This window comes from Primulina eburnea, chromosome 12 (assembly GCF_022965805.1).
Source record: "Primulina eburnea isolate SZY01 chromosome 12, ASM2296580v1, whole genome shotgun sequence".
NCBI lineage: Eukaryota > Viridiplantae > Streptophyta > Magnoliopsida > Lamiales > Gesneriaceae > Primulina > Primulina eburnea.
In genome coordinates, this window is record NC_133112.1 from 5106206 (window position 1) to 5119205 (window position 13000).

The 13000-nt window shown below is 35.4% G+C and overlaps 2 protein-coding genes and 1 long non-coding RNA gene across 7 annotated transcripts; 1 reads left to right on the forward strand and 2 right to left on the reverse strand.

Moving 5' to 3' along the window:
• Positions 1-91: 91 nt before the first annotated feature.
• Positions 92-7718, reverse strand: LOC140808383 (uncharacterized). Of its 3 annotated transcripts, none has more exons than XM_073165494.1 (11): positions 7416-7718; positions 7084-7162; positions 6896-6990; positions 6561-6665; positions 6396-6475; positions 5022-5112; positions 4743-4850; positions 3817-3903; positions 3576-3644; positions 3249-3395; positions 92-230 (listed from the first exon to the last, which is right to left on the reverse strand). In XM_073165494.1, the coding sequence occupies exons 1-11, from the start codon at positions 7617-7619 to the stop codon at positions 216-218; spliced, it is 1080 nt and encodes a 359-aa protein (XP_073021595.1). In that variant the 5' UTR covers positions 7620-7718; the 3' UTR covers positions 92-215. The 3 variants fall into 3 exon arrangements, with proteins under 3 accessions (XP_073021595.1, XP_073021597.1, XP_073021596.1); XM_073165496.1 differs by lacking the exon at positions 92-230 and adding an exon at positions 2872-2895; XM_073165495.1 differs by lacking the exon at positions 92-230 and having other exon boundaries at positions 2967-3395.
• LOC140808384 (uncharacterized) lies at positions 3910-4621 on the forward strand. The gene is made up of 2 exons (XR_012112871.1): positions 3910-4059; positions 4157-4621. It is a non-coding gene; the product is annotated as an uncharacterized lncRNA (long non-coding RNA).
• Positions 7719-8130: 412 nt separating the features above from the next.
• Positions 8131-12883, reverse strand: LOC140808433 (aluminum-activated malate transporter 4-like). 3 transcript variants are annotated; one of them, XM_073165573.1, is made up of 7 exons: positions 12269-12881; positions 11177-11314; positions 10800-11063; positions 10551-10687; positions 10313-10459; positions 8563-9292; positions 8131-8466 (listed from the first exon to the last, which is right to left on the reverse strand). In XM_073165573.1, exons 1-6 carry the CDS (start codon positions 12639-12641, stop codon positions 8585-8587), a joined length of 1767 nt encoding a protein of 588 aa, XP_073021674.1. In that variant the 5' UTR covers positions 12642-12881; the 3' UTR covers positions 8131-8466; positions 8563-8584. The 3 variants fall into 3 exon arrangements, with proteins under 3 accessions (XP_073021674.1, XP_073021673.1, XP_073021675.1); XM_073165572.1 differs by having other exon boundaries at positions 8131-9292; XM_073165574.1 differs by lacking the exon at positions 10313-10459 and having other exon boundaries at positions 8131-9292; positions 12269-12883.
• Positions 12884-13000: the final 117 nt, after the last annotated feature.

Genomic DNA, 13000 nt, shown 5'->3' on the forward strand with positions numbered 1-13000 from the left:
TCAGAGAAAGGAAACAGGCAAAGCACTAAATTCTATCACGGCCTGAACCTGTTTCTTATTGAAGGCAACAATTTTTCAGAAGCTAAACTCAGAAGAAAATATCTCAAGATAAACTTCTAAAAAAAGCCAAACAGAAGAAACAATTCACAACACCCGAGTCTCACTTGGCTTCAAAGCTTCCCAAAATTTTCTCGATCAAGCAGAGTTTCAACAAATTATCCCACGCAAAACTGCAACAATAAACTTTAATCACAACAAGAAGACAAGCTGAACTTTCTTACACCTTTTTTCCACAGATAATAGAGCCATAATAGTCAGCGTTAATTCATTAAATCTCAAGATTTGTAAACAATAAAGCTGAACGGAAGACGCTAATCCTTCCATAAGAAAGCTGTCAACCGAAAATGATATACATCAACAGCCAGAAGACTGGAATCAGGAAGACCATAATCGCATCAAATGGAAAAAGTCTTCTTCATTTTATATTCAAAAACACCAAGATTTTGTTAAGAACTTGGATATTCATTAAAAGGATATATAGATACCCAATTGGATCAATTACATGCAAAGCAGCCCATCATAGCAAGCATGATTCGTGAGTGAGTGCAGATAAAATATATTAATTAATTAATAAATATATATAAATTTTCTAATTAAATAATTATTAAGTGCTATAAAATAATTATCTTATAACTGATTTTATTTAAGTTTTCTTATTTGAAATTTTTGTATATTAACTTCGTTATAAATGATTTAAAATACTGCATTTTTCACTTAGATAATAAGATTATCATTTATCCAATCTTCAATCACTTGATTGAAAACACTCTATTGATGGTCGTCTTCGCAACTAATATAATCAGTATAAATATATTAACATTAGCATTTTGATTATTTATTTAAGAATAATTTATTGCGTGAGACGATCTCACGAGTCGTACAAACGCGCAACACATCTTGGTTCGGCCTGTGTTGAAGATTCCTCAACGCTATAAGACAGCAGGACGACACATTAGATAGTGGATTTTTGACGGACTAACCCGTCTGACAGTCCTAAACATAATCCTTGTTTTTTTTTTCATTCGTCTTGGAAAAAATTCACCCCCGACGGTAAAACACAAAAATATATAAAAATAATTTATGTCGAAATACTTTAATAATATAACTATATTATATGTATATGTCATTCATAATATTCTTATGTAATTTTAAAAAATGTCTCGGCGACTAAGTAAATATATAAAACACTAATTTGACATGGACTTAACTTCCTCTGGGCGGGTCTGGACTATATATATAATAATCAATCAATAAATATATTATTACATACAAATTTGACGCTGACTTTGATTCGGTTTCCTGGAAACACATCTGCTATGTCAGTATATTCAAAGTCCCAAAACCAAAATATTTAGAGTTAGTCTCATGTGATATCGTCTCACGGATCTTAATCCGTGAGACGGGTCAACCCTACCCATATTCACAATAAAAGTAATACTTTTAGCATAAAAAGTAATACTTTTTCATGGATGACCCAAATAAAAGATCCGTCTCACAAATATGACCCGTGAGACCGTCTCACACAAGTTTTTGTCAAATATTTATTAAGAATGGACCCAAAAGGGGCAAGCGCATACAAATCTTAATTCAATTTTTGTTACTCAAATTTATTCATGTTTTTATTTCTTCAGTGGCTCTGATGCACGTACATAATATTTTTGAGTAAAATATTATACTATTGAAAATAACCTTCTGATTTTTAAGAATTTTTTTTTGAAAAAATATAATTGAGCTTTTACTCGAAACAATCTCAATATTTTTTCCGAATGTCCCTATTTTCTTTCTTGCACCGACTTGATTTGTTTGTCTGCCCTTTTGACCTTTTTTCCCCCTTTTTAGATTATTTATTTTACCAAAATACAAAAACAATCAAATAAATTTTATACAATACATATATTTCCTTGACAACCAGCAATTATTTATAGTCCATAAAAGAAACAGCGAGACTGGAAGACTTGTCAAACGAGACGAGACAGCTGGCTGAACTCGTGCAAAAGACTCGAACCTTCGGTTTGTTTCTTCGACCAAATCCACATAATGCCAAATCACATTGGATATTTTTTGATAATATATTATTATATTATCAGTCACGATCAGCAACGTGTTCGTGTTTATACAATTTTTTTTATAATTAGCTTGAATTATATTCAAATAAAATTAATATCATAATTATAAAAATTAATAAATAATCATATTGTAATTTTTTTTAAAATAATTTAAATTGTTTATATTTAAATGAAATCATTGTGAAAATTAATGTGAGTATAAACTATGAATTAAAAAGTCAATAATATATCATGATACCAAATTATTTCTCTCTATATGCTCAGACTAACTAATAGTAATAGATTATATGAAAAACCTCGAACTAAAATTTACAATTGATACTAATAATGATGATATAATTTTTTTAAATAGTTTAATACTATATGTCATGTTTATAAATAATAAATTTTTTTGAAATTGCTAATTTTTTTTTTCCTGAAATACTAAGATTACTAAATATTTGTTTTATAAAATATATCAAAGGAAATGGAATTGAGCTCTGAGGGAAACGAGTGACAACAATTGCTTAAATATTTGGTTTTATTTATGAGAATGAAAAAATAAGTAAAAAAAATGAATCGTACATTTCCAATACTTCTTTTAAAACAAGCTTTATATTAGAACAAAACAAGGTTTTTTTCAACTTGAAAACTTCTCTATGGAAGCACATTCTAAATGTCAAAATAATGTTTCAACACACATCCTTTGCTAATTCTTTTCTCAAAGACAAGAATCAGCATTTAAGGCTAAACCACAAGCCACAAAATCGACACAGAATAGTCACCACACCTACGTACAAGCCAAGAAACCACTGTTCATAACCAAAGCTATGAGAACACCAACTCAAATCGCTCTATGTATGCAAACAAGTGGTCTATTTTATAGACCACGGCAAGTTTATCGAACTGTAGCATCATACCAATGGCATGAAAATCCGAACATGATAGATCATAGATGGATATTATCCCATTTTGGCGGAAGGGTGAGATGTTCTTTACTATAATAAGTCTCAATATTCATATCAGGAAATCTATCAACATCCTACTGGCTACTGTAAAGATTAAGTTGTCAAATTGAGTCGTCAAACACCCATCCGATACATCCCACTTATTGATATAAGTGCAATATACTTAATCACTAACCTTGTCATCAAATCCCTGATTCAAGTCTTGCCTGCTTTTTCCTCTCTTCATTTTTGCCTTCACGCGAGATTTTGTAATTAGGGTCTGCACTGTGTTTGCAAAATTCCCAGCAGCCATGATTATGAGAAGAATCCCACTGGTAATTACCTGAGATAGATGGGCCATTTTTAGTACCTAACTAGGCAAAGTTGATCACATACATTTAAGTAACAGTAAATCAATCATCGAAATATGGTATAATAGTTCTTGTCTCCCTTTTTTAAAAAAATAACATGAACAAATAAGCAAGCAGCAAATTGCAGGTAAAAAGTAATCCCGTAACTTTACCTGCCACTCGGAAGTAAAACCACCAAGTGCAGTTTTAAGCAATAAGAACCCCACATAGGCCTCAAAACCCTGAAAACATAACATAGTGGTACTCACTCAGATCAGCTTTTTGGTGGTAGTCAGTAGTCACAGCAAAGGCCGCGCTCTTTAGAAAAAACACATTTTCCAAAGGAGGAGTTTATTCAAGTACATTATGCAATATTCAAGCTTTTATGATGAACAGAACTTAAACATGGGATACCTGCAAAGTAAAGAGGATAGGACATAGCAACAACAACTGACCCTCCACTCCGGCAGTTTCTCCCCAAACAACATCCATTCTTCTGGCCTGCAAGATAAAATACCACCAAAAAATGTGCAGAGAAATTGAAAGATCGCGAAAATTGGTTCAAGGGACGAGTCCAAGTCAATCAGCCTAGTTTTTCATATGACTGTACGTGTTGCAATAGCTTTGGCATAAATTCAAGTATTAACATAAAATTACGTCGCCCTCCCTTAGCCTCCATCCTTATCAGGAAGGATGCTAGAATCGGCTGCGAGGTTGTCCGACAACCTCTTGTCCCCAGTCGTGCAGGTAAAAGCCGGTTGGAACATTTATCAGGATGTAGATTGCAAACAATGATGAAAATTAACCTCACTTAAATGGAAAAAGAAAAAAATTCCCACGATCAAATTCCTTCCCTCTCAATCCACTTGCAAGCATTTGAAACCCAGGACACCCGCATAATGACTAGTCATTATTATTAACAAATACCATCATGTAACAAAAATAATTCTCAGCTCCATCTTCAAAAATCTCAGTTTTTTAACACATCAAAACCTAAATAATACATTGATAACTTGTGAGTCATTGCAATGATTTTTGACATAAACTTGATTGGAATCTTGTCAGCCATTGCAAGAAAATTTTGAACTTGGAGTAGAGCGAAACCATTTAGCAGTTGTGCATTTCAAAAGGTATGCTTGAGTGTGTTTGCATGCATGTGAGGAATAGCGGGGCCACAGATGACCATCCATACTGGTCTCCCATATCAGCCCCTGCTAGTGCATATGGGAACTAAAAAGCTGTATAAAATTTCAACTGAAACTCCAAGAGATGAGAAACGAGAGAATGGACAAGTGGAGCACAAAAACTACGTGTTGAAAAACAAAAAATGTAAAACTTACCTTGCCAAGTGCAATACGTGTGTACAGTCTCTGCCTTTGATATCTATTCTGAAGAATCATGGAGACTCCTTGCATAATCGCCCATTTTAAAAACAGCTGTACACCTCTCTACAATAGGCATTTTCATTTCAATAGCTTTTTATCGCAGAAAAGGGGAAAAAGGGAAGCAAACAGCTAATGACACTAAGCCAGGTACACACGTTAATATCAATTATTGAGTTAATGGATTAGTACCCGTGTTTTTGCCAGGCAGGGAAATGTTGGAAAATGCATAAATACCTGTTTTTGGGAACAATCAGGTCCTCTCTCTATCTCCCATGTAAGACTTATGAGAGCCATAGCCATAGCATAATAGTGATGCTTAATCCACCTGCACAAGTAAATTCATCACTTATGAATGGAAGTATATAATACTGTGAATATCCAAAATTATCACTCATAAAAGTATACATTACTGTGACTATCCAAGAATCTCAGCTTTGAAAATATAACTGAAAAAGATTCTACATAAAGCTGAGACCGCAAACACCCAGTTGAAAGTTTATTCCAGAAATTTTGGCGAAAGATCAGCCAGATAGTCACAAAGTATCTTAATTACGAAAGTTGAACAAGTTCGAGCTTATAGAAGTTAGACAACTCGAATAAAAGACTTACTTTTATTTTTGTTTTAAATTGGATTATCGTCCCAATTGTCCAGTAACGGCTCCAATGGAAAGACATACAAATGGAATTCTATATAATAAAACTTAATTTCCTGGTTTATTTTATAAAGAGCACAAAAAAGAGTATAAGGAAAGACCGTTCCGCCATGCTGAATATCCAGCTTTGACCATCAAATGAAACGAAAAACGAAAATGGTAGCAAAATACCAGTTTCCTTTCATTGAAACCTATTCCTGAGTGCAATAAATTCTACGCATAGTTGATCAAAACAAAATTTTTACAAGAAATACAATCTACACACTTGTTCATGAGTCACACAGACAATTAGTAATTGGATTTGAGATAAAGAAATTTTCTTCAAGGATGCAAGCTGATATTTGATGAGGCCTTCAGCAGTCACAATTTACTTGACGAAAACTGATATCCTCATTGCAAAATTTATCTGCTTACAAACTGATGAAAAGTATAGTGGTGCACGTTTGCTTCCACTACTAGGTCAAAGGGTACTCCACCATCCATACGTGGTTAGATGCAAACTTTTTTCATTCATTCAGTTTCAATCGGAGTTTCAAATTAATGTGGATAAACTTATGAGTCAGAACTGGAATAATATAATCTCTAAACAAACGAAAAAAGTTGGATGAGCAATATATCCCTTTTCTTGAAAGTTATGTTGCTCTTGAAGCAAGCAAAAATTTACGTAGATTTCACTTCCATATTATCATCAAGCTCACTCTTAAATCAGAGAATTAAAAATTTGATTCAACACATTCAACCACATAAACTTCCACATCAAAATCTGCCACGGTGATAAACAAAAAAAAACACTACAAACAAAGGTTTTCTGATTCTAAGGGAAAACTCAAGCTCACAGAAAGTGTTGACATAGACAGAGAGGTGGAAAGAAACATTGCACTGTAAAGGACCAAAAGGCCAAACAAGATTTTGGAACCTATATCAAGATTGAAAATGTATGAACCATATTAATTACCATGGGCGTATGCCGCTTCCATTAACTCTCAAAATATTCTCTCTCAAAGTCAAACCTGTGTAGAGATACAGCAACCATGCCTGGATAGCAGAAATTGAGTAGGTTACATTTCAAGTAACCTCCACATAAATGATACCTAAAAGAAAAAAATTACACATGATATACCTGGTAAAGTTGAACTGGCAATGCAGGCAAACATCCATCCCAAATCCATGACCTTAACGTCAGCAGCAGTGATGGCAAAAAAAGGAACAAGAACGCTGTTCTATCCTGTCATGAGATATGAGTCATGCAAAATATGAACCAGAAAGGTAAAATTGCTTCTCCATCACATGCCTAAGAAGATTTATAAAGCTCAAGACAATCAACCACCTCAAGCTATATAAATAATTCCCTTAGTGAAATGAACAGAATTAAAACTAATTAACAAAAAGTTTAGCAGAAATCAATGAGGAAAATTGAATTTTAGTTGGCTTGAAATATTTAAAGATGAATCATACTCTGAACTTATTGTATTCCTCTTTGACTTTCAGTTGCACATCCTTTCTGTTCGCCCGCACATTAATTGGACCAAGAAACATCCTCAAATATCTCCCTAATATCCATGAATGACAAATATATACCATCACAATTGATTATCACGTGCAGAATCAACTCTCTACCAATGAAGAAATTAATAGAATCCCACCATGAGATTTGGTCGGGAGAAATGCAGCTGCGTCTCCTTCGCTCAGGACATATCTTGCTCTAACCAATTCATCTTCCAACTTGAGAAAAATAATGAAAAAATCAACGGAAAGCAGGCATATACAAACAGTCAAATACGATCCATTTGGTGGGTAAAGTACCCGTCTTGATAATTTTGCAGGGTAAATGAACAAATTAAATAGTTCTCCCCTTTTCAACATTGCTAGGAATCAAAGGGGAAAAAAATTTTCCACTAAAAACATATTAATAACAACATAACATCTGTATCGCGTGCATGCGCAGAGATAGTCAAGTTTTGAGCTGAGCACACACTTTTTCGGCTTGTTTGGAGCTCCGAAGAGTGGAACGCAGGGAACCGATATGGGAGTCGAGTGACGCAACGCGCTGGCGGAGCGCGTCTTCTTCGCGAGAGGTGCGGGATATGAGGGATGCCGCTAAGTCCTGCAACTCCTTGGCTTCTTCAAGCAGCCTGGAAACCTGGCCCCCGACATCTCGATCAGCCGGCGATTCTCCCATCGGTGCTCGGGAATTGGGTGTTACTGGGAATCGGGGAAATGGATGGATTCAGAAGTCAGAAAAACATTAAATTAAAATGAAATTTGAGGGAGATGATCCACGTATATGTTTGATTTGATTATGTGTACCGCTTCTAATTATTTAAATTTAAATTTAAATTTAATTAATATAAGAAGAATCCCCATAAAACAAAATTAATTCGAATTTCGATGGTTTACTAAAAAACTTTTAATATATTAATTATTAGTGGTTCCTTTTATAAACGAGTTTAAATTTAAAAAAAGAGTATTTTTCTTGGTAGGGTTGATACTACAAAATGAATTGAGTTTGCTTAAAAGTTTGAACTTTATCTCAAACTCGATTTTATAAGCATAAATGGTATGTCGCTCAATTCAATTCTTGTGAGGTGAAATCTCTATATAATTACTACTCTTAAAGAAAAACAAATAAATAAATGTCGTACTGAATTTGCAAATATTTAAGCATATTATGAAACTTGAACTGGCATTCATTCAACACTGAACTGAAGTTTCATTTCATGTTTTGCATTTTTGAACATGCTTATATATAAACTCAAGTACACGAAGCATAACTATATACAAACAAGAGAGTATTTGATGATTACACATGCTTTCACGTTTCTCGTCTAAGCGGCGACAAAATAAATTGTCATTGAATTCCACCCAAAGTGATACTTCGGCAATGAGCATATATGTAATGGGGTAGTTAGATTCTCTAAATACCTCCAAATGGGTCTTTTCTTATCATGTGTATACTATGTAGGAAGTGTTCTTTGGAGCTTAGATTCCAACCATACATTCGCTAACGCTTCATGTTTCTTGCTCCTCTGTGTAATCCCCGAAAATAACAGACTACTTCAATGCATCATCCTGCAGTAAATAAGATGAATACAACTCCAGGAATGAAAGATTTTAACAGTTACCAGTGCCGTAAAGTCCGTTTCATTAATTATCATTGCAGCACATGCACTTGAGCAGCCAACTCCAGAAACCAGCAGCCGCTTTCTGTTCTGTTGACTTGACCGGATCCTTGAATTTTGCCTTCTCGCTTAGTCCTTCAAATGAGTTCACGAGATTCTGAAGCCTGGCAACAAACTCGATCAACAAAGAAGTAAATGTTGCAAGCGACAATGCACTAGCACTTTCGTACGTCCTTATTTCACGCTCATTCAAAGGGAAAGGGGTATCACCAATGAGGGAGACCCGAGAAGGCCACATTGTCTGCTGTCTTAGCATATCTTCAGCTGAACCCCATTGTGATGCAGAGATGTTGACAGTCGCGTTTGGATTCTGCGGATCATAGTTTGGTAATTGTAGAGGTGCTTTTAGATTGGTCATTGATTCACTAAGTGAATTTATCACTGGCGGTCGCTTGTTTTCATTATCTTTGAGATCTTGTAGTTGTTCAGGATCGGCAAATTTCTTAGGACGGTTCTTAGTTTCCCAACTCTCTGCATTAACCAAATGGTACGATTTTTGGTCAATCATCAGCTGCAAATCCTCTGCGGCATCATGAACTTCCTGGAGCAGGTCTCCTGGATTTAGTTTTTCCATCTTCTCTACTTTTTCACCAAGCAATCGCAACACTTTAGCTCCTTCAGTCCCAACTCTTTGAATCTCATTCTTAAAAACCTGCCTCAATTCCAATGATGCCTACAAAAGGTAACATATGGTCACAATACGTAACAAGAAATGGATGGTAGTCTTTTTGGAGCTTCAAGTTTCATTGAACAGGGCAGGTCATGATACATTAAAATCTTTTTAATGATGAATCATGTATGAAGCCCACCAACGTATTATATTATAACTTTTGATGGCAACCAAAGAGATGCATAAAGCGCGTTTCTGTGTTACAAACAGGAATATACTGTTAGGTCACGGCAACCACTTGGTTAGACATGATATTGAGCAATAAGAACTTTCATTCACTAGCTTCAGCATGTAAATCGATAAATCGGGTTCAAGAGCCTCAAATCACAAAATATCTAGTCCATTTGAGGAATGTATTAGGAATATAAACAAGTCAAGCTTCTAAAATTTCACGATTTGCCAGCTGGATTAAAAAGCAATCAGGTCCTGCTATAGCTTCAGCTCCTCAATCTCTAAGTAAAGAATCTCAAGTTCAAACACGAGTTGCGAGCTGGCTCACAGAGGAGCTTGGGCTCAAGTTATGTTCACAAGCTATGCCACAAGTTCGACAGGCAAGTCCTCACTTATTGACTTGTTAATCAATTTTCAATGTAAAATCAACAACTTATATAACAATATATATGCGTATGTATAAGTTTATTTTGATTTTAAAATGTACAAGTATTTGAAACATAATTTTAAGCTTAGAAATTAGGCTGCATAGCGTTTGAATAGCATAAGTTGAGCTCCTGTAGAGTTAGCTCGACAGACAGACGAGCCAGCTCAGCTAGACAGATACCCTTGATGATATTTTTATTCTAATTACTTTAAGTAATTTTCACTTTTAGTTTAAGTTTCCGATTCAGGTTAATGACTTGCATCTGCTAAAGTTAAAATTATGTCTTATATATGGACAGGGAGACTCTGGGCAAATCCCATGCATATATATGGCAAATGGATCAAATGCAACATCTATCCTTTAAGCATGCCAGGAGTGAGAATGCTAATGCTAATGCTGAATAGAATGAAATATTTCAGGAAAACCTGTATTTCCGAAAGTATGCACCCATGCATTGCCATAACCATGAATGCACAATGCCTTAGAGCACCACTAACTTTAACATATTCATTCCAAGGATAATTGAGCATTCTATAACGACCATGAGGTGGTTCCCATACAGCAAAAGCTAGCTGCAGAAAGAAAGTTAAAATGAAACTAATATTTACATTTCTTTGCAAGGTATTCTTCGCTAAGTATAAAGCATTAAAAAGTATTGAATACCAGGGACTCCTCCTGGCTTGTGGACTCAACTGCAGCTCTATATCCTTTGTACAGGGGATCGTCAGAAGCCTGGTAGAGAAGAATCTTTGAAGGTATTCTAGTGTATTCAACACACTGCAAGTACATACTGATACATCCTGAACAAGGACTCCAGTTATTGATTTAGAATACATTTGGTCAACATAATTTAATATAATATGCACAAAAGTAAGCAGCAATTTAACAACAGAAAAGGAATCAGATATTCACCTTCCAAAGAACTAGCGACCCCCTTGAAATTTTTTGTGACCAATTTATGCAAGTCCTCGCCAGCCCAAATGGGGTAAATACAAACATTTATGATCAAACAAACACCGGCACCAACTGCAATAAACAGCAACCTAGAAACAGCTGTTCGAACAAAATGTGAAGATCCCGATACCAGCACAATGCAAAATGTCAGCAAGAACACCCGGAATCCATATTCGTACTGCTTCATGGCAGGGTGCAACTTCAAATAACTAGCCAACGAGCCTAATACTCAGAAAAATGCAAAACACCAATCAATTGTGATTCAGACGCTCCAAGAAAATCAAATCATAAAACTGAATTGGATCAACAATTTAAATGCAAGCGGGAAGATATACCAGCAATGAAAATGCTGACAACAACCGCTACTTCTTGGAATTGACCGGCCATCTTAGATAATTCTGCAATGCCCAGCGATAGTGCTCCAGCAGAAAAGGTCCCTAATGCGCGGTTGAACCCTTTGTTTAGTGTCGCCCCTTCACATGCGTGATACACCCCATCATCAAGTGGTTATATTTGCTTGCATACCAGTTATGAACGCTACATAAGTTTTTTTTGGGGCTAAATGTTGGCTAAAGCAATAAAAACATTCAAGAGAGGGGGGGCTAGGCCGATATAACTGAGAATTACAAGAGCCACCTAAAATACCAAAATTAAGCTAAGAAGGTAATGAACATTACAAAAACAACTAAACAAGCTTATTTATGAGAAATAAAATAAGGTAAGCTGATTTTATCCATCTTGGAGAGCTCTCTAGCATGTGTATTGAACCCATCTGTTCCAACAAACTTCAGTAGCTAAAGGATTGGCAAAGGCATTACATTCCCCATATATATATATATATATATATATATATATATATATATATATTCAATCACACGTGGTCTTCCTTCTTCATAAAACAAAGTACCAAAAGGTGGGATGTTAGACTCATTCCATTCAATTTTATTTATTTAAGGAAAGAAAAAAGTCAAATTTTAGTCTGCCACTTGTAGATTTTGTTTCCATACACAGCCTAATTTTTGTGCCCTCTGATTGAGAACTATACCTGCATTCTCCCCCTACCATATTATTGCCACGGATCCCATTGCCACATGGCCACCATAGAATGAGAATGAACATAGAAAATACAGAACAAAGAGTTTGATCTGATGATTAGGTTTACGAAAAAATTCTTACGGAGTAAACACATAATTATTGATTATTCTCCATGCAAACAATTACTAACGCCAGACCCTTCATACAATTTAAGGAAATGTAGAGCTGATAGACGCAAATCGGAGTTCCTATGTAGTACCCCTATCCACCACAACTTTCGTTATCATGGTTTATGATGATAATCAGGCAATCGGCAAATAGTGAACGTAGAAAACGACAAATACACTCCGTTCAGTGCTTCAAAATCATTTAAAGTAGATAGACAAACTTACCAATGCTAAATTCAAACACGACGACGACAGTGAGGATAGCCCAGATGGAGTATTGGCTTATCAAACTTAAATGTTCTTTGAAAAAAATAAGAACCGAAACCAGAGATAAAGCAGAGCCCATCTTAGCCGCAAACACCGCCTTCCTAGGATCAGAACGGCCCATTTCATATGACCTAACCGCAATTCCCTTGGCATCATTCCACCATTTGGAAAACCTTTCCAACGTGATCCGATAAAGACGATGTAAACAGCCCTCATGGCGAACGTAATAGGAATCTAAACCCTCGTCAGAATAAAACCTCCTCGAAAGCAATCTCTCTTGGCCTCTCTCCACAAAACTCTGCCTAAAAGATCCGAGATTTGCGGCCATCATTGTTAGTTTCTGAATCCAGATTTCACAGAAATAAAAAAAAGTACCAGAATTCCAATTTCGCGGGACATGGAATCAGAGCACAAATTCATGGCAGGAAGTTTTGAATATAGTTCGGAATTATAGTCTGAAAATGGTGGGTAATCCTGTCATCCCCGTGACATCCACAGTGGAAGGGTAGTTGACGATTAGGCTCGCGGAGGTGATGCGCGGCTTCGGTACACGTGATAGGCCAGTAACATGTTATGTGGCCCAACCCTTCCTCAATTATTCTTGGATATTTGTTTATATTTAATTTAATAATTGATTTATAATATATTAAATTAATCTTTCTTTTTTCACCAAAATTAATTATCACTCAC

What these genes read in the sequence shown, in the direction of transcription:
- LOC140808433 (XM_073165573.1), bottom strand. Translation starts at nt 12,641, where the DNA reads ATGATGGCCGCAAATCTCGGATCTTTTAGGCAGAGTTTTGTGGAGAGA. An exon ending in GGTCGCTAGTTCTTTGGAAG is followed by an intron (nt 10,688 to 10,799) that starts GTGAATATCTGA and finishes GTCCTTGTTCAG; the next exon opens with GATGTATCAGTATGTACTTG. An exon ending in GCATACTTTCGGAAATACAG is followed by an intron (nt 9,293 to 10,312) that starts GTTTTCCTGAAA and finishes TACCTTTTGTAG; the next exon opens with GCATCATTGGAATTGAGGCA.
- LOC140808383 (XM_073165494.1), bottom strand. Translation starts at nt 7,619, where the DNA reads ATGGGAGAATCGCCGGCTGATCGAGATGTCGGGGGCCAGGTTTCCAGG. An exon ending in TGCCAGTTCAACTTTACCAG is followed by an intron (nt 6,476 to 6,560) that starts GTATATCATGTG and finishes TCTGCTATCCAG; the next exon opens with GCATGGTTGCTGTATCTCTA. An exon ending in CTGATTGTTCCCAAAAACAG is followed by an intron (nt 4,851 to 5,021) that starts GTATTTATGCAT and finishes TGCCTATTGTAG; the next exon opens with AGAGGTGTACAGCTGTTTTT.